Source organism: Oryza brachyantha, chromosome 8 (assembly GCF_000231095.2).
Source record: "Oryza brachyantha chromosome 8, ObraRS2, whole genome shotgun sequence".
Lineage (NCBI taxonomy): Eukaryota > Viridiplantae > Streptophyta > Magnoliopsida > Poales > Poaceae > Oryza > Oryza brachyantha.
The window spans coordinates 13,536,243-13,557,929 of NC_023170.2; the positions used below are offsets into that span (position 1 = coordinate 13,536,243).

Genomic DNA, 21,687 nt, shown 5'->3' on the forward strand with positions numbered 1-21,687 from the left:
AAAGAAAAACAAGCGGGTAAAGGTACATCTACATACTAATGTAGATGGAACTAATTATTAAATAATTAGTCATGCAACTTCTATGTATAGATAAAATTAATATAAAACATACCAATTAGTCGTATTGATAAAAATAAGAACTTTACTACTTTTAACTACAAATAGTATGATAGGTAGTCCATAACTAAAACAAACAATATATGCTATTGCCTCTAGACGGTTCCTAATGTAGAAGTGGAAGATGCACATAATTTATGATTTTGATTTTATTCTAAACAAATAATTTCCATCATGCTGTCAAGTTGCACGTTGTATTGGTAAACCAAATAAAAGTCAAATGCAGATATAAATGTACCTTTTGAGTCGTCTGGAGATTGGTCACATGAGAACCATTGCTGGCTGAGTACTTAGCTGGATTGCTAGAGGATCTTTTGTAGTTAATTTAAATTATTGGATTGATTCATCTCACGATTCTGATAGATCGGTAGTATTTTGGGTATATTTTTTGGGTGGCTATAAAAAAGTTATAACTCCCTATTATAACATAACCAAAATTTTGGTTATTTTGTCCGTACACTGTTATTCAGCCTACACTATATAATATAGGTTGGTATCATGAAGTAGCAAATATTGCTAAGTAACTCATGTTATCTTATATATGTTACCTAGCATAGACATTGTTATATATTGTATTTTTTTGGTGCAATTGACACCGTAAAATACACTCATGTGCTTATAATCATGAGAGTATTATTGTTGTTAGGACTATACATTTAGTTGTCTTACTAGAGCAACAAGGCCACAAGCAATCAAGCAGCCAACATGCAGGTACGCTCGCCTTTACTGGTGGAAGATAGGACACGTGGGTATAGAGAAAACTTTGGATGCAATCTAAATAGTGCCAAACATTGTTAAATTTTAGTATTGTGTATGTGGGAAACAAACTAAACACAATCCAAATTTTAACTTTCCAAATTTTATAAAAATAACACCAACTTACCAAAGTTTAGCTTTGACAAATATGTTAAGATTTTTTGTCAGTAATCTGAACATGCCCTAAGTTGCTTTTATTAAAGAAATACACTAAGTAAGTGGAAACACTCTCATTTTGCATATGAATTTTAATAAGTGAAAACGTCAATTCTCACATGGGAAATTTAATAGAACTAATGTGTCTATTTTGACACTGAATTTTTGTTTTGATACTAACTTAAATTTCTAATAATGTTTTATCTAAGTTAGTTGACATAATCATAATTATATGATAGGTACGAAAATATAAAGCTAAGAGGTCCTTATCAAGAAATATAATTTAGCATGAGTAACTCGCAATGCAATACATGATTGATTATTAGTAGGAGTAACATGAAGAACTATCAAGTTATGATAATAAAAAATATGATAGCTATAGTCTTATTTACCACTAAACAATATATGTCATGAGATTTCAGAATTATTTATAATGTATTATAATCATTAGATTTTTAACAAATGTCACTCATTTATAACGTAATATAATCATCAGATTTATAACAAATATAACAAAAGTGACCACAGGTTTCACATAACTCCACATTTTCTAAATATCAAGTAAATTTAATATTTAAAATAATATTTTACATACGGAAGAATTAAGGCAACAACTTGTATTAAGAAATTGGTAATTAAAAATTCCATTAACACTATATAGGACGAAATTTCTTAAAGTAAATGTGTGCTCAATATATATAGGGGCATGGTATTGTGAAGTCTTGTGACCATAATAACAGGGATTGTGTGTGTGACACAGGCCATAATACATGTGGTTTTCTCATATTAACTTTATTATTTAAGAAAATTCAAACATTATATTATCACTTTAGATGTTACACTATATTTTATATATTTATATTGTAATTTTAAAATTTCAAGTATGATAACTACATCTAAAATGGGTTGATTTTGATTTCAAAAAAATATAATAGTCTAAACCTAACAAATAAGTAAAAAATAATTTATCAAAATTTTTGGTTAAACGAATTTACCAGATCAAACTACTCTTTGCACCCTCGGCTGCTGGGACATTTAGTAAATTCAAACGAATAACCAAAAGACGATACATGATATGATAATGAAACATATAATTAATAAGGCTAGTTTAAATTCACACAAAAAAGGATCTATGTAGAGTGTTGTTGTATTGGTAGTAATTACAAAGCCACATGCACAAAATGATATCACAACTTGTATATGCAGAAACCATCTAATTTCTTATGTGCTTCACATATTCCGGTATAGATGTAGGAATAATGTTGTAAGACTCATGTTTTTATGACATGTCCATAATTTCAGTTAATACACATCAAGAAAAAAATGCAAAAAGATAGTAGTAAATGATTGATATAATATTATTGATATAGAAACTGGCATGCTTTTAATGTAAATTTGATTTTTTTTAAAAAATATAACATATAAATTGGTCAAAATATACATACCAAATACAAGTATTCATCATAAAGTAGAAGAATAAATATCTAGTCACAATCGTCAATTTTAAATGAGATCAGAATAGGTGTGGTCAATTGTAATTGTACTTTAGGGAAGAAATTTTGGCCCTAGGAATTATCCTAGTCTTGCAAGCGAGCAGTAGCAAACGCTGTCGAGTCACCGGTCGACATCTTGGCAAGGAAATCGGAGAGGCAGGCACTAATGAACAACGGGGCTTCAGAATTTGGCCTGAAGAGCAGCAATACAGTAATTTTAAAATTGAAAGTCCTCCTTTGAACCAAGTTGCTTAAATTGTATATTGAGCTTGTTTCTTGTATAACCATTGAGTTGCAACAAACTCGAGTAATGAACATTTTGTCAAGACAAATCATCATTAGACTTATAAATAATCCATGAATTGGTTGTCAGCCAATCTGCACCAACACAATTAAATCAGTCACAACTTGAACAATTGTTGTGGTTACATAGAGTTTGAAGCTCCACAGCAAATGAAGCAACAAATGAAACATGTGAATACATTAAAAAGTTAACGTCTGAGAGAGATCTGCATGTTTATGAATAGCACAACTAAGCAAATTCAGATCAAGTGAACACACCAAAATAGAATTAAAAGAGTTGTCAGGTAAAGTACAATTGAAGTGTGTATTTGACTGATTATCGTCCTTCCAACATTTTGATTCATACTATGTAGTCTTTTTGTATGACGGATGTTTATTAACCTGAAGTTGGTTCAATGATGAACAACTAAAATCTATATTTGTTTATTTATACACTCCAGTTGGGGAAGTACATAATAGGCAATATAAGATGTACCTGTGAATCAGAGTCAGAAGTATGTTGTTAGTTTATCCTAAAATTCCCAAAAAGAATAAACCTTTCCTTGATGATACCACTGTCATGATTTAAACCAACAAGTTTTCCCCCATATTTATATATGATTCCTCAACACGTACTTCAAAGATTAGAATTACAAGCTTTTTCTAACACCAGCTTCTAATTTGAATTCCAAGCTACAAAAAAAGTTAAGCAAGTACAGATTGGAAAAAAAATTAACGAAATTATATTTTAAATTTGGGATTGACTTTTACTAAATTTTGAATCAAACACAACACCTTGGCTGTGTTGTACATAGGTGTGCTCAATTTTCGAGAACAACTCAAATAACTTACATATATCATTTACTAATATATTCCTGGACAACCTATGTCGTGGCATCATTTTGATGATCGCATTTGCAGGTCTTCGTGAACATCATGTGTGCTCTATTTTCTAATTTGTCAAGAAAAAATGTTTAATTATTATACCTTTGGCAGTACAGAAGTATTGATATCAACTTACATTTGATCTGGCACTAAATTTGAGTATTTCATTATTGAGCCCAAACAGATGGCTACCTAAAATAACCAATTGTTTGAGTAGGCGAAAAAAGAAGCAACAAAATTTGATAACATTAGAAACAGGTTGATGGTTTGATGTGGTAACTAATTTTCATTAGATCTATCATCTTGCAATAAAAGCCTAGCCAACAAAGAGTAGTATGCAAACAAGATTCATGTAGATGTCGAGTGCAGAAGTTATCGGAAATGATTTCAGCAGATCATCATCCATAGTTTACTATAAGAGCATGGACAGTATACAGAAGAGCAAACAAAATATAGAACACCACAAAAATAATATGTCTGATGAAGGGAATAATTTGATTACCAGGTAACCATTTAAAAACTAGAACTTATAGATTTATCTAGGTCGGTCATGTTCTTCCTCTTTTTCTCACAAAGTTTTAATTTACCATGTTGTTAACACTGAAAAAGACAATAGTATTAAATAGACTATTCATAAAATGGGCTAAGGATACATTCAATTTAGATAATAAGTTTTCAGCAAATGACCTTTTTTTTTCTAAATGAAAGGGGTGCAATGTCAAAGTTTTGACTACCTCTAAATGCAAACTTTAGAATCAAATCATTACTTTCTCTTTAAAAACACTTCCTATTTGTAGATTGCTATAAACTGCTCAGCAGAATGCTCTACAAGGCCAAAATTTATCCATTTCAGTGATATTAGAAACAACTAATTCATTTTTGTTGTCAAATGAGTAACATCCTGTTGCCTTTGCAGTTTTCTTGTCATCTCGACATAGGGTCCCTGTTTTTGTATATCTCATTTCTTATAAAATGATCAAACATTCCAAATTTCAGTTGCTAACGCGGCATCATTGCCACTGCCAATAGCTTCAATCTTACTTTCTTTCCTAGTTTTATTTTGTTGTCTGGATTTTCTTAAGATTCTTTTTGTTGTCTGGATTTTATTTTTTCTACAACTATTGAGGAAGGAGGCAATATTATTAATTAGTAAGCTAATTGCATTGTTACACGATAATATAGTCTTTTAGTTCTTTCTTTTAGGGAAAAAGGAAGTTGAATCTTGCAGTTGTATAAGGGAAGTTGAGTCTCGCTGCATAGGTAAAAATATTAATGCGCAGTGCGCTCCACTTTGCATATTACATTCAGAATTAAGCATGCAAGGAAATAATTGACATTTTCTTGATCAACACCTAACTTTCTTCATATCTCTTTGTTTGTAATTGTTTTACTTTTTTTAGTAGCTTGTTGTCAAGTTTCTTGATAACTATCGTCATCAGCAAGGTTGTTAAAAAAGCATCATATACACCTCTATGGAAAAATGCAACTATATCTCTGTTATGTTGTTTCAGTATGCAAATGTGATGTTCTCTAGCCAAAATGTTTGCCAATCTGCAACCAAATTGTCCCCAAGCTGAACTGATTGACATACGGAATTATGTTATAACAACTTGTGGTTTTAGAACTTCAAACATATTACAAAATCGCTTTTATTCGCAGTTATTGTTATTTCACATTTTCTATATATATAGTAATATCCTTATTTATGAAGAAAAAACTCTCTAACCTTGAGTACACGCTGCGGCTGCCTAGAACGTAGAGGAGATGGCAAACGGGGATGGAATCGTCCGATCTGACGGGGACAGGAGGGCGTAGGGGGGTGGCGAAGAGTGGTAGGGTGGGGTAGGGTGGCGGCAGACCGTGGACCCGGTGATGTAGAGGGTGGCGAGTCTGAGCCACGGACGTGTGATGACGACGACGACGGCTAGGGTTCGGGGATGGGCAAATGAGGTGAGGAGGCGGCTGTAGAGAGGGGAGTCAGATCGACCGTCCGATATAGTATAGATCGATTTAGGCCATTGGATGTGTCACATGATGATGATGATGATGATGAGTAAATCATGTTTGTGCACTATAGGGTAGACTCGATGGAAAGAACTTCAGCACGACGGTGAGCTTGAATCTGCGAGCTCGGTGTAACGGATCATGATGACCCTTTGCCGTCAATGGCGGATCCAGGATTCAAAGATTGCGAGCTGGTTACCTTCTTTCTCTTTCACTCTCCTCTTTTGCCCCTCTTCTCCATACGGGATCAGCGTGTAAGAGGGACTGGAGCCCCGCCGGCCCCCTGCTAGATCCGCCCCGGTTCGCCGCTGCTCCCCTCCGCCTAGTCGAGGCCTGCCGAGCTGGTCGGCGAGGCCGCCCGCACGCCCCCCGCGCTCGAGCCTGTGAAGCCCGCCGGCATGCTTCATCTCAAGCTCGTCCACTTGCGGCGAGCGGCGGCCGCCACCTTCGAGCTTCCTCATTTAAGTGGTGTTCAGATCTCAATTGGAGACAGGCTCTAGGGAAGAAGGAAAAGAGGGGAATCCGGGTGTTGCAGCAGGAGCAGTATTAAAAGTCCCACCTCATCACTGTACAGACGTGATATCGAAAAAGCCCCAGCTCACATAAGAGCAGGTACAATAGCAGGCTATAAGCCAGCTATAAACATATTTTAAATAGATAAGAGAGGAGAGAGAAGAGTAGTGGGCTACTAATTTGTAGTCAGTTGCAGCACGGGCTCCAAGACGCAGTGTGTATATGATATGTGGGACCATGTATTAATGCTTTGTAGGTAACTATTATATAAATTGATGATTAGATTGATTATAGATAAATTGGAACTAGTAGTTGGGTATCCTATTGAACTTGCTCTAAGCACTGAAGAACGTTGACTCGAGGCTAAACTAGTAAATTTCATCAGTGAAGCTGTGATGGAGTGGTGCGTGCTGTGCCAGGCAGGACCAGCCGTTCTGGCCGTTGACCCCACGCTCACTACTGACACTACTGTCATACAGGACCATTTGTTTCATGATTTCACTTTCGGTCCAACGATTTTTTTCCACCTTAAAAGCTCGCAGCGCGCAAGTAGATGAGGAGCAATTTCATACTGTTCATTAATGCCCAAATTTAGAAAATCAATATGATAAAATTGAATAAAAGCTCCATGAACGATACCGTTCACTCAGCCACAAATTTAAAAAATTATATTGATTATATCCAAGATATTTGATATAAAAATACCATATTTTAATTCTGTAGATGAGATGATACATCGCACAAGAATAGTGCACAAAATAGATTAACTTATCGAACAAATCCGACACTTAAAATCATCTTCATCAAATCAGACGGTTCTCATTTCATTGGATATATTTCCTTTTTTTTTTCTACCCGATCTATTTCCCCTCAGCGTCACCTAACCGATCTAAATCACGTGATTCATGTCCACATGAAACACCACGCCACCGCCATCACGCGCCGATGCCATCGCCTCGCCATCCCTGCCGGCGCGGGCGCTGTGCCATAGCCACCTGCGGCCTTGTCATCCCCGTCGGCGCCGTCGCCTCGCCATCACCCCCGCCGCCGCCGGCTGCGCCATCCCCCCACCCTCTCTCGCCTCGCCATCGCCACTTTTGTCGTCGCCTCGCCGTCCTCCTCCTCCTCCCAATAAAATTGCTCGCCTCCAGATCTGCGCCGCCCCTGGCTATCGGGACAGGAGCACCCGCGTTCGATCGCTGCGTGTGTCGTGCGTGCTCCCGCTAGGCGTCGCCGGACTGGGCTCGGTCTCCTCTCTCTTCATGTAAGTGGGACAACGAGATCTATCCCTCCTCCTCCTCCTCCATCTGCTGTTTCAGTGAGCAATTTCTTTCATTCCTTGTGACCGGCCGGTTCAACGACGGAGTTCGGCAGCACTTACTAGAATGGTGGTGGCGGCGAGGTTGGAGTAATCCATTTGCATATTGATATATATAAATGACGAGTCGTGCTTAAAGTTATTTTGATAATAAACTAGGTCATAAGCAAAATAAATAATATTTGTATAATTTTTTGAATAAGACAAATGGTTAAACATTAAAGGAAAAAAGTCAAATATCTTACGTTATAAAACAGAGGGAGTATATATATATATATATATATATAGTTGTACTAAATTTTTATAGTTGTACTAAATTTTTGAATAAGACGAATGATCAAACGTTGCAACTAAAAAAGTTAAACATTTTTCATTGTGAAACGGAGGTAGTAATTGTCGATAGAAAATAACTCTAAAATCTTTCAATACACAAGAACGTTTATTTTGTTTGAGTTCTTGCAATGCACACAGTGTACTTGCATGATTATGTGGGTTGAACTTTGGATTCAAGAAGTATTACTTGAGCCTATTCTTTTTGTTAATTCATTTTACCTTCCTTTTGTCTCTTTTTACAATATTGAGGTGTGAAAGAAACTGATTTTGGGTTCTTTGTTACTTGAAATCTTTGGACCGATTTGTTATCTGAAGGAATCCGAGTGAAAGTTGCTGTCTACAGCCCATTTTTTCCTTGAATTTGCTCCAAGGAGGGCCTTGTTATGTTATTTTCTGAATTAAATGTACTTTAATTTAATTTTTGTTTGCCTTATCGATATATTTGGTATTGGTAGCTCTGCTTGATTGAGAGAGTGATTAGTTGTTCTTGGAAGGAAAATCCCGCATCCTCCAGCAGTTTTCTCCTACTGGACTTGTTCGTGCACTGAGTCCAGTTAATTTTAATTGTTTACACTAAAATTATTTTAAAAATAATTTTTGAAAATAAATTGCGTGTTGAATCAAAATAGTAAAGTGTGGTCAATGTACAATTGTCTTATAAAGTATCGAGAAGCCTATAATTGAGAATAATAAATTATGATCATATCATAAATGTTGGTACGGGGCTATTCCCCTTTACCCATTCCCCCGAACAGGACTCTCCGACATGTTGCTATAATTCGACTCTCCGTCATGTTGCTACAATTCAACTCTCTGGCATATCGCTACAATTCAACTCACCGGCATGTAGCTACGATTCGACTCTCCGGTTGCATATGCATAGAGATCTCGGCAGTATCAAGACAAGGAAATGGAACCATCAGAGGGGACTCGAGTAGAGGTACTAGAAGCTTGTCATGCAAGACACCCCGAAGCTTGCCGGAGACGATTCTTAGGGATATTCCCACAAGATACCTAGGACCAGTACTCAAGTGCACTCAATTACACAAGACAGCTGGCCACGCGGTCCCCCCATACATAGAGGTTTTACAATTGTAGCCATAAGGCCAATTTGTAACTACCTAAGGATAACTTGGTAATTGTACAAAGGGGGGCCGGGACTATAAAAGCCAGTACCCCATCCTGTAAAAGGTCACTTTTTGAGAAGAACAATCTTTTCGCACAGTCAAATCGTATTCGACTCATATGCATATATATTCTCTGTGTTCGTGACGTAAAGTCACAACAATAAACAAATTAAATAATATGAGTTGTCTTTTGACCATGAAGTATGGCACATTAATCCTTATTATAGCATTTTCAACTAAGTTCTCTAGTTAAACGTGTGTCAAAAAGTATTATTTATTAAAGGGGACACCTATTAATGAACCGCTTGACAAAACTAAATTCATAGATCAATTTTGTGGGACGCTAGATTAAAAGCGAACTGTAACAAAAGAAAAACCAAACAAATTTGTATATAGACAACAAGCACATATCTTCAATTAAATCAAATGGACAAAACATAGGTCGATAGATTAAAAACTTTTAAGCGATTGATAAATAGCAAGTCTATTTATTAAAATATTAGAAGTATTATATGTAAAAATACTCTAGAGACAATATGGTAAATAATATGAAAAGAGCATGCCATATTTCACTCGGGCAAGTGGCACATCAGCGGACTGCTTTGCCCGTCCGTCTATGGCACATATGTAATACCTGCAGATAGATAATGGGTGGATCGACAATAATAAAAATACTAGTATTTTGTAGAAATTTGAGCATCCAACACAAATCTTGGATTCAGTAACAAAAGCAAAGGAAAAAAAAGCACGTTCTAATCTAATTCGAACTCCTAAACAGAACAGCTCATGTATTACACCGACTCGGGTATGGCTTATCGTGCGTAGCTTTTTTTTCTTTTCTTTCAAGAAAGACAAAACAATAACTCATATATAAGAGAGGTAAACCCCAGTTGTTAACAAATCAATCGATCAGCTAATCAGATCTTACGGTCACAGTAGCCTAGCCAGCCGAAATAATAAAACTTGGTATGTACTTTTGTCAACTATGGTAGATAGAGCAACTTCGACGGTTCTCCGATTGCTGTTTCATGTGTTTTAGCAAGTTCGAAAATAATATGACAAAGAAAATTTAGTTTTATCTCCAAGGGTTTGGGATATTCCACTTGCTAAAAGAGAATTGGTACTCAAACCCATTGGTAGTTGACATGACGAGAGGGAGATCGCATCCAACAAGACTGGAGCTGCGCTGTCGCCAACATCGCGCCAATGACTTCGTCGCACCGTCCCCGCGCCATCCCGCGCCGTGTAGCGCCGCTGGCTCACGCCACACTGCCTGGCCCGCACCCTGCCAGCGCCATCCATGCCGTCACGTGGCGCGCAGCCCTGCCAACGCCGCCCGCACCATCCCACACCTCACCGCCCCGCGCCACACCATCCCGCGGTGCGCCGCCCTACCAGCGCCGTCCCGCGTCGTCCCACGCCCGCCGCCTTGCTAGCGCCACCCCACGTCGTGCCTCGCCACCTGTGCGCCCTGGCACGACGCGCCTCGCCACCCAAGCCGTGTGCCCCGGGCAGCCGACGCGCGGCCGCTGGCGCGACGGCGACTAGGGGATGATGGCGCGACGTGCGGGAACGGGGCGGGACGATGAGGGAGATGGCAGGATAGCGAGTTGGCGAGCGCCCGTGCGTCAGCATAAAGAAAAAATCGCACCGTGAAATTTTTCAAGCGGAGGCACGAGAGAAACCTAGCGTCGTATTTCCTGAATGCCAATTGAAACCCTGATATGGCAAATTGCTAAAATTTGGGAAGCCGGGTGGCACACTGTTGGAGACAGTTTTTTTTCAATTTGCTAAAAAAACAGAGATGACAAGTTAGAATAGGGAACTGTTGAAATTGCTCTAAGGTGCGCGGAATCAGACAACATAAACAATACTCTTTTTTAATAGTTAATTGTAATAGTTAAGATAGAGATAATAGAGTAGAGATACAAAATACATCTATATACACCTTTCTATATTTTTTTCTCAAGTTGAAAACTAAAATATTAATCTTAATAGTAATAATAATAACAACAACAATAATAATAATATATACATATGAGTGCTTCTAAGGTTGTGTTATTTTTGTAGATTATGATGCAAGATTATATGATTATTTGATAGATATTTAATTGTGCAAACAATATAACTAAGGGCGCGTTCGGCCGTGGGGCTAGGTTATCTAAACCCCTCATTTTACGCGTGCATGCTTCCCGAACTACTAAACGGTGTATTTTTAGAAAAAAATTCTATAGGAAAGTTGTTCTAAAAAATATATTAATCTATTTTATTTTTTAATAATTAATAATTAATTAATCATGTACAAATCTATTACTACGTTTTTCGTGCCGGATAACTAACCCATCCCCACCCACCGCCGAACACAGCCTAACTACTTTAAAGTAAAACATCTACTATAAAAATATAACATGATAAAATTCTATATATATAATTTTTTTACAAAACATATATCGTTTGGTAATTTGAAAAACGTGCATGCAAGAACCGACCAAAAATTTCATGCAAAAGAACACAACCACAAAGCAATCCATCCTAGTTTTGACACTGCCATGGTGCGGTGGGGAAAGGCTGGGGCAAGTGGCACCTCAAACCAAGCGAGGCCCTCGGCCTGGTAACGATCGAGGACACCGAACCTGTATACGCATAACGAGGCCAAGCGAGAGGCATATACGGCCGGACGTTGCGGACTTTGCGGTGAATATACGGAACCGATAGGTTACAGGGTCGGAGACGACCAACAAAGAAACGACGGACGAAAATCCCATGCAGAAACACAATTGCTTTTTATAATATAGTTAAGATAAGATAAGAATTCTAATCTAGCTGTATATACACGTCGCGGAGGAATTCGCATGTGTTCGATCGGTAGCCGAGGCACGCGTCGCTCATCCAGGTCAGGGCGGCAGATCCAGCTCAATGCACCCCGGGTCCACCAATTGTTTTTTTTTTCCGACTCGCCCTCGCATGTTAGACCGAAGTCGTTTACGGTTCATCGTCGGTTCCTTCCGATATAAGAGAGGAGGCAAACCCCAGCAATGCTAAACCTACGGTGCGAACAAATCAATAGATCAGATAGGCCATATCGTACGCACCACACGATGGAGATCAGCGACAGTTCCGGCGGCGGCGGAGGGGATTGCTCGTTGTCACTGCCGTCAGGCTTCGGCAAGAGGCCATGGCTGGTACAAGCGCAGGGGACACAAGCGCTGTCCTTCGTCGACATATCGGACAGGAGCCTGCATACGAGGGCTATCCCCGACCTGCAGGGCAAGCTGTGTCTGGGCTGCGTCCACGACGGCGACTGGCTGCTCATGGCGGACGAGATCACCGGCGACAGCTTCCTTTTCTGCCTCTCCGACTCGTCCAAGGTCTCGCTGCCGCCTCTGCGGGAGCCGTTAGGGCACCTTGGAGCGTGCGTCGTGCTGGGGCCATCGCCGGCTAACCGTGAAAGCGCCGTGGTGATCGCCAGCACAGAAGAACCGGAAGAGAGCTTCCTGCTCCGTTGCCACCCCGGCGACGAGGAGTGGGCCAAGCTGACGATACAAGGGCTCCACTCTTACATATTGTCTGGCAACCTTGTAAACTGCGCAGGACAGCTTTACTCATACACCACCTTTGGCTTTTGGGGCCTTGTCGCCCTAGATGTCATCGACGGCGGCGCCACCATTCAAGCTCGTGCGAACCTCTGGTGGGAGAGGCCATGGGATGCATCGTCGCATAAGCCCTACCTCATCGAGTCGAGCGGGGACCTGTTCTTGGTGGCAGTGTCGTACCACGGGTGCCATCCCTACAATTGCTCGTTCGATGGAGTTTCTGTGCATCGCCTAGATCGAGACAGGGCGACGCTTAGGAAGGTGGAGGGCATCGGCGCCGGCCGTGCCTTCCTCATCGCCGGTAGGTACGGCTTCCCGTGCGCCGCCGTGGAAGGGGTCGTGCAGGGCAACTGCGTCTACGTCGTGTTGCCGGGCTGTGACTGCGAGAGGATTTACAAGCTATGCTTGGATGATATGACGATCAGCTTGCAGACGACCCTTCCTCATCCCACGGAGAATTTACGGGGGGGATTTTGGTCCGTTCCTGCAAGGTAAGTTCACTCGGAATTAACGCATCTCATACCCACGCTACTGGTTCTGTTGTTTACGTGTTGGCCTATATATGGTCTCTAAACAAGTTATTTGCATGTGCGTCTTACAGGATCCGAGCTGAGTACAAAGAATCAGACCAATCAATCCGTCGCGATATGGAGGTTCGTATACTTGATCTAGACCTTCTACTACTCATATTATGTACACTTGCACCACAATTACTCGTGATGGAATTAAAAGTGTATACTTGTCTCTGGTGATACTAGAACTCATAATAAAGTTTGACTACAATATCTCCACTGGTAATTAATACCATCATATAAGAACCATAACCGTTGATTTAAAAAATATTTTACTACCAGTAGTTATTATGTTAGTATAAATATATCTGAGACAGAATTAGAAATAAAGAAACGATCTAGATTAGTTCTACTACCAGTAGAGAACATTGTATAACACCTGCTCATAATAATATTGGTAGCATATTCTAGGTACAACCTTATTATATTTAGAGCAACGCTTCGGTGCATATTACTTGTAGTATCATACTGCCAGTAGAACTAATCTCGTCCATTGATTTAAAAGGGTATTTTTATACTTTGATTAATATCAAATTTGTATTTATTTTTTTTATCACACTATGCATGGATAAAAAAAGCTCAGCAAGGCCCACTTACTATCCCAACAAAAAAGACGATATTGTCCTCTCAGAATTCTACTACACCTAAAATTATTGGTAATATAATTTAATCATAACCGTCTAACAATTGATTAAATTATACTATAAGTAATATGCACCGGAGTTGGCCTCTTGTATTATATTATTGTTCCCATAACAAATGAAGTACAACAGTGAGAGATAATTTTAGTACTTTTGTACTCGGGCATTTAGCACTCCTTTGATAAAATCCTTCGGATATCCTTGCAAAACACAATCTCACATAATTGAGGGGGCAAAGCTAACTATGAGCTCCATCTCCTTACAGGTTAGTGTACTAAACAACTTCAACAACGACGAGGAGGAACACACTGCCACCATATCACCATGGTTAGACCTTCCAATAGAGATGCTAGAGTTAATACTTTCAAACCTCTCGTTGGTCGATCGAGTACGATTTCAATCAGTTTGCAAGGAGTGGAGCTTGGTTTCCAACCCGGTTGCCAAAGCAAAGGCTTGGCCATGGCTCATGCACTGCATCAGGCAAGACGGTGAATGCAAGATGTTTGACCCTTTACATCCCATGGAGTATGCTTTGAAGAAGGTTGGTCTGTTTGATACTGATGTGCGGCAGGCTTTCCGCTTCTCCAAAGACGGATGGGTGGTAGTGTTCCATGGCAGCAGCGACCACATCTTCGCCATAAATCCGATCACGGGAGATACTGTGGAGCTCCCCAGGCTGGACTACTGGTACGACTTCACCGGCATGGCGTTCTCGTCGGTGCCGACTTCCCCGGACTGCATCTTCGTCGGAGCTATCAGCTCTCCCACAGGCGATTGGGTCAGGGTGTGGACGTACAGGACCAACAGGGAAGAGACCACGGACGACGAGGGTGAGGAGGAGCAAGAGATGTGCTGGGATGACATTGCTTTTGATACTAGCAATGCGCTGTTCCCGGTGGCGCGGAACAATCCGGTCTATTTCAGAGGGGAGTTCTATTTCCTCGGACAGAGAGGCAACCTCGCCGTCTTCCACCCGGGCAACATCGTGTGGAGAGTCCTCGACAAACCAGAGCCCATCCACCCCAACCTGACTGTCAATGATGAGGGCAAGGAAGCATGCTACTTGGTTGAGCTGACAGGGGAATTGATAGCTGTGTTCCATCGCAGCGCCAATGAGCCCCCACGAGTACTCAAACTTGATGAGACGAACATGTCATGGGTTGAGATTGAGGACATTGGTGGAGGAACTCTATTTTTGGATTACCGAGCGTCTATGGCCATGCCATCATCTGAAGTCGGACATGGACATGGTGATAGGATATATTTCCCAAAGTATAGTGAAGAGGGAAATCAAGCATTTTTCTACGATATGAAGGCCAAGAAGTACAGCCCAACGTTCTACAGTGGTAAAGAACCAATGAATTGTGTTTGGTTTGTGCCTAAGCTACATGTTGATACATAATCAGCATCTTAGACAATGGACAATACATGCATCTTGCAGTAAAGGCTATCTAACCTTCTGGACCTAAACCTCTATGAGATACATGTTTAGATGATCTTTACAACAGAACTAGTATAATATGTCGCCACTTTGCGTGACTGTAACCACCATCTCTTTGTTTACATGTTACCCGTAATAAGTATATTAAACTCATAATAGCAATTGACAATGTAAACCAGTATTTTTATCAAATACTTACCAAAAATGTAACAATAACATTAATAGATTTATCTTGTAATTAATAATATTATCGTTGCAACAAATAAGTTATCAATCATTACCATGGTTATCGTCTATGTGTTTTTTAATTCCTATAAAAGTGTTATTTTTAGTAATATTATAAATAAGTTTGTAATATAAAATGTTTGGCTATTTTTTAAAATAAAAAACAGTGAATGCAATTTTTGTTTACATTTTATATTTGTTTCCTCTGCCCTCTAGGCACTTAACTGTATCTACCCTCTTTGTTGCTGCTTGAGCCACCACATTACTCCAGTGTCCAGTGCTGCATGAACGCCTTATCCTTCTTTCATGTTTTATTTATCCTCTGCTTGTAATACATATATTTCAAAACGCCTTTTCCTTCTTTCATATTTTATTTATCCTCTGCTTGTAATACATATATTTCAAACAAGTTTAATTATATTTCATCTACTTAAATAGATTTTCTGAAAGATATTTAGCAGAGTGTATTTTTTAAAAATATTTTACAAAAGGCTCATTTACTTAAAAAGTTTGGCTAGAAACGTATACTTTCAATTTCTATTTTTAGAAAGTTTACTATTCAAACCTATAAAAAATATGCATCGGCCTCATCTTTTCTCTAGGCTTATGCTTATAAGCCAACACTTGGATTTTAAAACATAAATTTAGAGTTGATCTTGAGGTTTTTATTTTTCATCATTTGCTTTTAGATTGCTAAGAACACATACATAAAAGTTTTACCCATAAATTATTTTTAATCATCAATAAACAGTTTCGCTTGTGCTTATTATATGCAAAAAAGACCGATGATTTCTGGTAGGTCTGGAATGTTAATTTACAATACTACAAATTATTGGTTACAGTGGTAAATAAATCTAGGCGCTTAAATATAGAATATATTTTATTGTTGCAAGCAAAAATGTTTGTGATTTGCCATGGGTTACGAATAAGCGATGGTGCAATAGTATTAGACGGATGAAACACTTGAAACAAAAAGATAATTATGTATATTACTAAAAGGTTTATATAATCATGTCGAACTTACGCAACTATGGAAGATGGACAACGGACAGAGTATATAGATATAGTATAGACATACACACTCTTATTCAATTCCAGTAATCCATAATTAAAAAGAAGAAGCAAACTCCAGCTGTGAGGGTAAGACGGCCCTTAGACATTAATCATAGAAGACCTTTCCACGCAGGACAAGAAAATCCTCGAACCCCTGCCACGCCCATGTAAGAGTCCGTAATAAAAAAAAGGATGAAAAGAAGTAAGATTTCTCGGTGAGGCTTCTTATACCATGCCAACTTTGCCGACCTCGAGGTAGGCCCTCTCGAGCACGAAGATCATGCCAGGGCACCGCCTTCTGTCCACCTGCTACAGCACTACAGGTAGCCTATCCACCACCTCCGTTGTCGTGGCCGTCCTCCATCCCCTTCTCCCCGTCCCCTCCTCCTCCTCCTCCTTTGGCTGTGCCGGCGGTGACTGCTCCACCTCTTCAGGTAATTTACACAAAGAGAAGACTTTCAAGCTCCAAACCAAAAGGATCAGTAACTAATTACCAACCAATTGGCATCAAAATCACTAAGCAAAGCAACTTGCTATGTCAACATCAATAGCTCTTTTTTTACGGTTCAAGAGAACCAAATGGCACGCTATTAAGCTAAATTGTTAGCAATATTTATGTTATAGATAATTGAACAATTGTTAGATAAATTACTAATTAATAGAAGTTGATTTTAAGAAACTTACTTTTTGTGAATTGGAACATTTGGTAGGATTATTTGACATTTCTCATCTTTTAACTGTACATGTTGAGCACTATTTACTATTTTTAATTATAAGCTTCCTGTTGATACGCATGCTTCCAGATCAATTGTATATTGAGCATAATTTAATATTCTTAATTACCACGTTGCAACACACGGGTGTATTTGTTCGTACAAAGGAAAAGGTCCTTCTGGTTGAAGTCCAGCCATCGAACCACTTTGTCCACCACTACACCTTCTCGCAGACTCCAATGGCAGCAATAATGATTTCCCCCACCTCCGCTTCCATGCCCGCCGCGACATCGAAACAACATTTTGTGTGTGTGTGTGTGTGTATATATATATATATATATATATATATATATATATATATATATATATATATATATATATATATATATATATATATATATATATATATATATATAAGTTTGATGATATTATCCAACACAATGTTTTTCTGAAGTATGCAATTCTATATCTAGGTTATCAAAGTGCATGGTATAGGAATTCAAAGCATTGGATGTAACAAGAAAGTATATAAAAGATAATAAATATTTTAACAAGATTATTCCAAAAGTAAAGTAATATTTGCAAGTAATTAATCCATAAAATATTAAGTGGTCTCAAATTTTTAAAGGATGGTTTTGTGGCTTTCCTTGCAACTTGATTTTTTGAAGCTTTAACGTAGCCTTCTAGGTCCACATCAACTCTTGCGGTATACAGTACCACACGAGAACAAAACCAAATAAGCCTATAAAGCAAAATACCATAAAATAAATGATATAAGAAGTAGCATTAATTGGAGCCAAAAAGAAGAGGATTGATAAATCAAAAGCTAAGTGGATTTGAAATTGTAGAGAAAAGTGACCAAACCAAAGATGAACTGGAACTTGAATGGATTCAAAAGGCTATAGATTCATTTGTGGGTTTTTTTCAAGAACATGGAGATGGATGATTGCAATCTAGGGTTGAGTATTACAAATTACAAGAGAGTACCATAGCAAATTTGGTTCGGAATTGGCTGAACTAAGGCTTGTTTAGTTAAAAAAAATCTCTCAAAAACATCACATCAAATCTTTGAACACCTAAATTGAGCATTAAATATAGTTGAAATAAAAAAACTAATTACACAGTTATGTGAGAAATCACGAGACGAATCTTTTTAACATAATTAATCCATGGTTAGCCATAAATGCTACAGTAAACCACATGTGCTAATGACTGATTAATTAGGCTCAAAAGATTGTCTCGCGGTTTCTAGGCGAGCCGTGAAATTCGTTTTTTCATTCGCCTCCAAAAACCCCTTCCGACATCCGGTCAAACGTCTGATATGACACCCAAAAATTTTTATTTTCCCAACTAAACACCCCTTGCTGGAAACTTTGTTGAAAGATTTTGGATCGGTTTTAATTTAGGTTAGGTACTGTTGGAGGGAGTTGACTGGGCTTGACCATGAGGGAACAGTGCTAGCCTGGAACTGCTCATCTTTCTCAGAACGAACAGAGACACATAACAGAGAGAGTGATACAGACCAGAGGAGATGCATGGGGACTTGGTTGTTTGGCTGCAGTAAGGTATCGATGGTAACGTCTTGAGAATAATGTGTTCCCCAGAGTCGTGAACTCGATGATGTCTTCGATGTGTATAGAGAATGCCCGTGCTGCTGGGAACACGAGTTTTAGATCTAGAGCTTCAGCGACCTTGGGCATAGAAGTGACAGCCCCAGTGATGGAACGGATTGGAACGAAAGAGCATCACGTGTTCCAGGTCAAGGGGGTTCCATTTTTGTTGTTTGTTGACAGAGAAGAGGTGCTGGCCAAGCAGACCACGGTGACAGCCATGGTGGTGGACAGGAGCACGATGGGAGCTCGATGCATGCATGGAGAAGAGACGAAACCTTAAGTAAAATTGTTAGTCTAGTCTTTGAATGTGCTCGTACGGGTACGTGAGTGCGTGCGTTACGAGTATCTGCGTTCGCAATGTGTTTTGTAATAAAAAATATTTAATTATCGCTTTATGTTTAGCTTTTGCAAGGTGGTTAACTGAACAACCGTGGGGGAAATTATGTATTATGAGTGACTGTGGAGGATCTGATTCCTCCATCTTTTTATATGGGACAAAATCGTACGGGAGAATAACACTGTGAGGACCTATTTGGGATGTAGGGAATTTTCGTTTTCTACACGAATTGAAATGTCGTGTGGAATTTCTGTAAAATTCATGTGTTGCTAATGGGAGTCTAAATCATATCTCTGGTACCTTTAATTCGAGGGATAAGCTCTGTATTTTGTTGGTGTTTAGGCTCTGTTCATAGAAAGGTACCCTCACAGAAACAACACATGGTATAATTCCAAAGTGACCAATGAAAAAAAGCTAATAAAATCATATATATATGTGATTCAATTCCTATAGGATCGAAGATCTTTAATTTCAAGGCCCCTGCATTACTTTTCAAGCTCAGAACTTTTAGCTGATAATAATGGTCACTAAGGGCTAGGATCAAGTGTATGTTACATTTTTGTTAAATTGATGTTTGCAATGCTTGAAATTATTTTTCAAGGAATTGTTGTTAATTTTCCGCCATGTTTTTAATCCGTTTCATGATTTTTTTTCAGAGATATAAGTCTAAACAGTTTATGAATTTTTGGATGGTATGGAACCAATCTTGGAAAAATGGTAGAGTGATGACGTGAGCGTCAGGAATGGAGTGCCACATGCCAATATGCCATGTGAATTGGAGAGCATCACAAAAAGCTAGAGAGAGAGAGAGAGAGAGAGAGACAGTAATGGTGAGTGGTGGGGTGGCGCTGGGCGACGTACCGTTGGCGAGGTCGAGCATGAGGTCGGCGGGGTTGAGGGAGAGCGGCGAGGCGAAGCCGACGGAGGCGAAGTAGGAGAGCGCGTCGGCGGCGCGGCCGTAGTAGATGGGGCAGCCGTCGGAGGAGAGGAGGAGGACCTTGTCGAACATGTGGTAGAGCCTGGACGACGGCTGGTGGATGGTGACCACCACGGTGCGGCCGCCGTCGGCGGCCATGCGGCGGAGCGTGCCGACGATCCTGGCGGCGGTGGTGGAGTCGAGGCCGGAGGTGGGCTCGTCGAGGAGGAGCAGGCTGGGGTCGACGAGCATCTCGAGGCCGATGCTGACGCGCTTGCGCTCGCCGCCGGACAGCCCGCGCACGCCGCGGACGCCGCCGATCATGCTGTGCGCCACCTTGCCGAGCCCGAGCTCCAGCATCACCTCCTCCGCCTGGGCGCGCTTCTCGCCGGCGCCGAGCGCGCGCGGGAGGCGGAGCAGCGCCGTGTACCAGAGCGTCTCGGCCACGGTCAGGTGCGGGTACAGCACGTCGTGCTGGGTCACGAACCCGGTGCGCCGCTTCACCGCGCCGGAGAACGGCTGCCCGTTGTAGGTGATCTTCCCGGACAGCATCCCGCGCCCGCCGCCGCCGTGCCGCCCGCCAAGCGCCGTCAGCAGCGTCGTCTTCCCGCTCCCCGACGGGCCGAGCATCGCCAGCATCTCCCCCGGCCGCACCACCCCGGACATCCCACTAATGATCGTCTTCTCCCTCGTCGCCGCCGCCGCCGCACCCTTCTTCTTCCTCCCTTCCCCACCACCACCGATCGCGGACGACACCCTCGCGCACCATCCCGCCGCCGGCTTGCCGAGCTTCACCTTGTACACCACCTCCTCGAACTGCACCACACACACACCAATCGCAAAAATGCATGGACACGTCTCATCACCAACCTCTCATGCACATATATCAACATGCGCATGCACGTAGCTGTACATATATAAATGCGTGTATATATAATACCTTGAGGACAAGGGGGAAGGAGTTTACGGCGGGGCGGAGGCGGCGGCCGGCGGCGGCGGTGGGATGGACGACGGCGCCGGCCGCGACGGCCGGAGACGCGGCGGCGGTGGAGCAATTGGTCGAAGAAGACGACGACGACGGCGGCGAAGAAGAAGAAGAAGTAGTCGAAGGGGGATCACTGAAGTCGATGACGAGGTGGTGGTCGCCGCCGCCGCCGCCACCACCACCTGCGGCTGTCTGGTGCTCATCATCACCATGCAACTCCTGAGGCGGCATGGCGATCTTTCTGTCTCTCCGATGGTGTTCTCACACAGAAACCACCACCACCAAGACTAGCACAGAGCAAAAAGCTATGGAGACACTAGAGCTGCAGTGTGGTGGCAGATATATAGTAGCTAGCTGAGGCTGAGGCTGAGCTGAGTTGACAACCTTGTTGTGATGATGAGGAGAAGAAGATAAAGGAGATCGATCAGGCTAGCTTGAGCTCAACTAGGCTGACTCCCAAGTGAAGTGTTGTCTGGTTTGCCTGGGTGATTGCAGTTTCCAGGGTATTTATCATAGCAGAAGAGGAGAGAGAAAGAGACAGTAGAGAGAGAGAGAGGAAGAAAGAAGGGGGGTAAGATGGACCTACCAATTGGGGCAGGGGAGCTAACACTTGT

The 21,687-nt window shown here is 40.8% G+C and overlaps 2 protein-coding genes across 2 annotated transcripts; one reads left to right on the forward strand and one right to left on the reverse strand.

Moving 5' to 3' along the window:
- Nucleotides 1–12,082: 12,082 nt before the first annotated feature.
- LOC107304732 lies at nt 12,083–15,441 on the forward strand. Its single transcript, XM_015840137.2, has 3 exons — nt 12,083–13,068; nt 13,179–13,230; nt 14,056–15,441. The coding sequence occupies exons 1-3, from the start codon at nt 12,083–12,085 to the stop codon at nt 15,190–15,192; spliced, it is 2,175 nt and encodes a 724-aa protein (XP_015695623.1). The 3' UTR covers nt 15,193–15,441.
- A 2,212-nt stretch (nt 15,442–17,653) lies between these two features.
- Nucleotides 17,654–21,304, reverse strand: LOC102714149 (ABC transporter G family member 14-like). The gene is made up of 4 exons (XM_040527170.1): nt 21,208–21,304; nt 21,029–21,117; nt 20,034–20,904; nt 17,654–17,964 (listed from the first exon to the last, which is right to left on the reverse strand). The coding sequence occupies exons 1-4, from the start codon at nt 21,302–21,304 to the stop codon at nt 17,906–17,908; spliced, it is 1,116 nt and encodes a 371-aa protein (XP_040383104.1). The 3' UTR covers nt 17,654–17,905.
- Between the last annotated feature and the right edge of the window lie 383 nt (nt 21,305–21,687).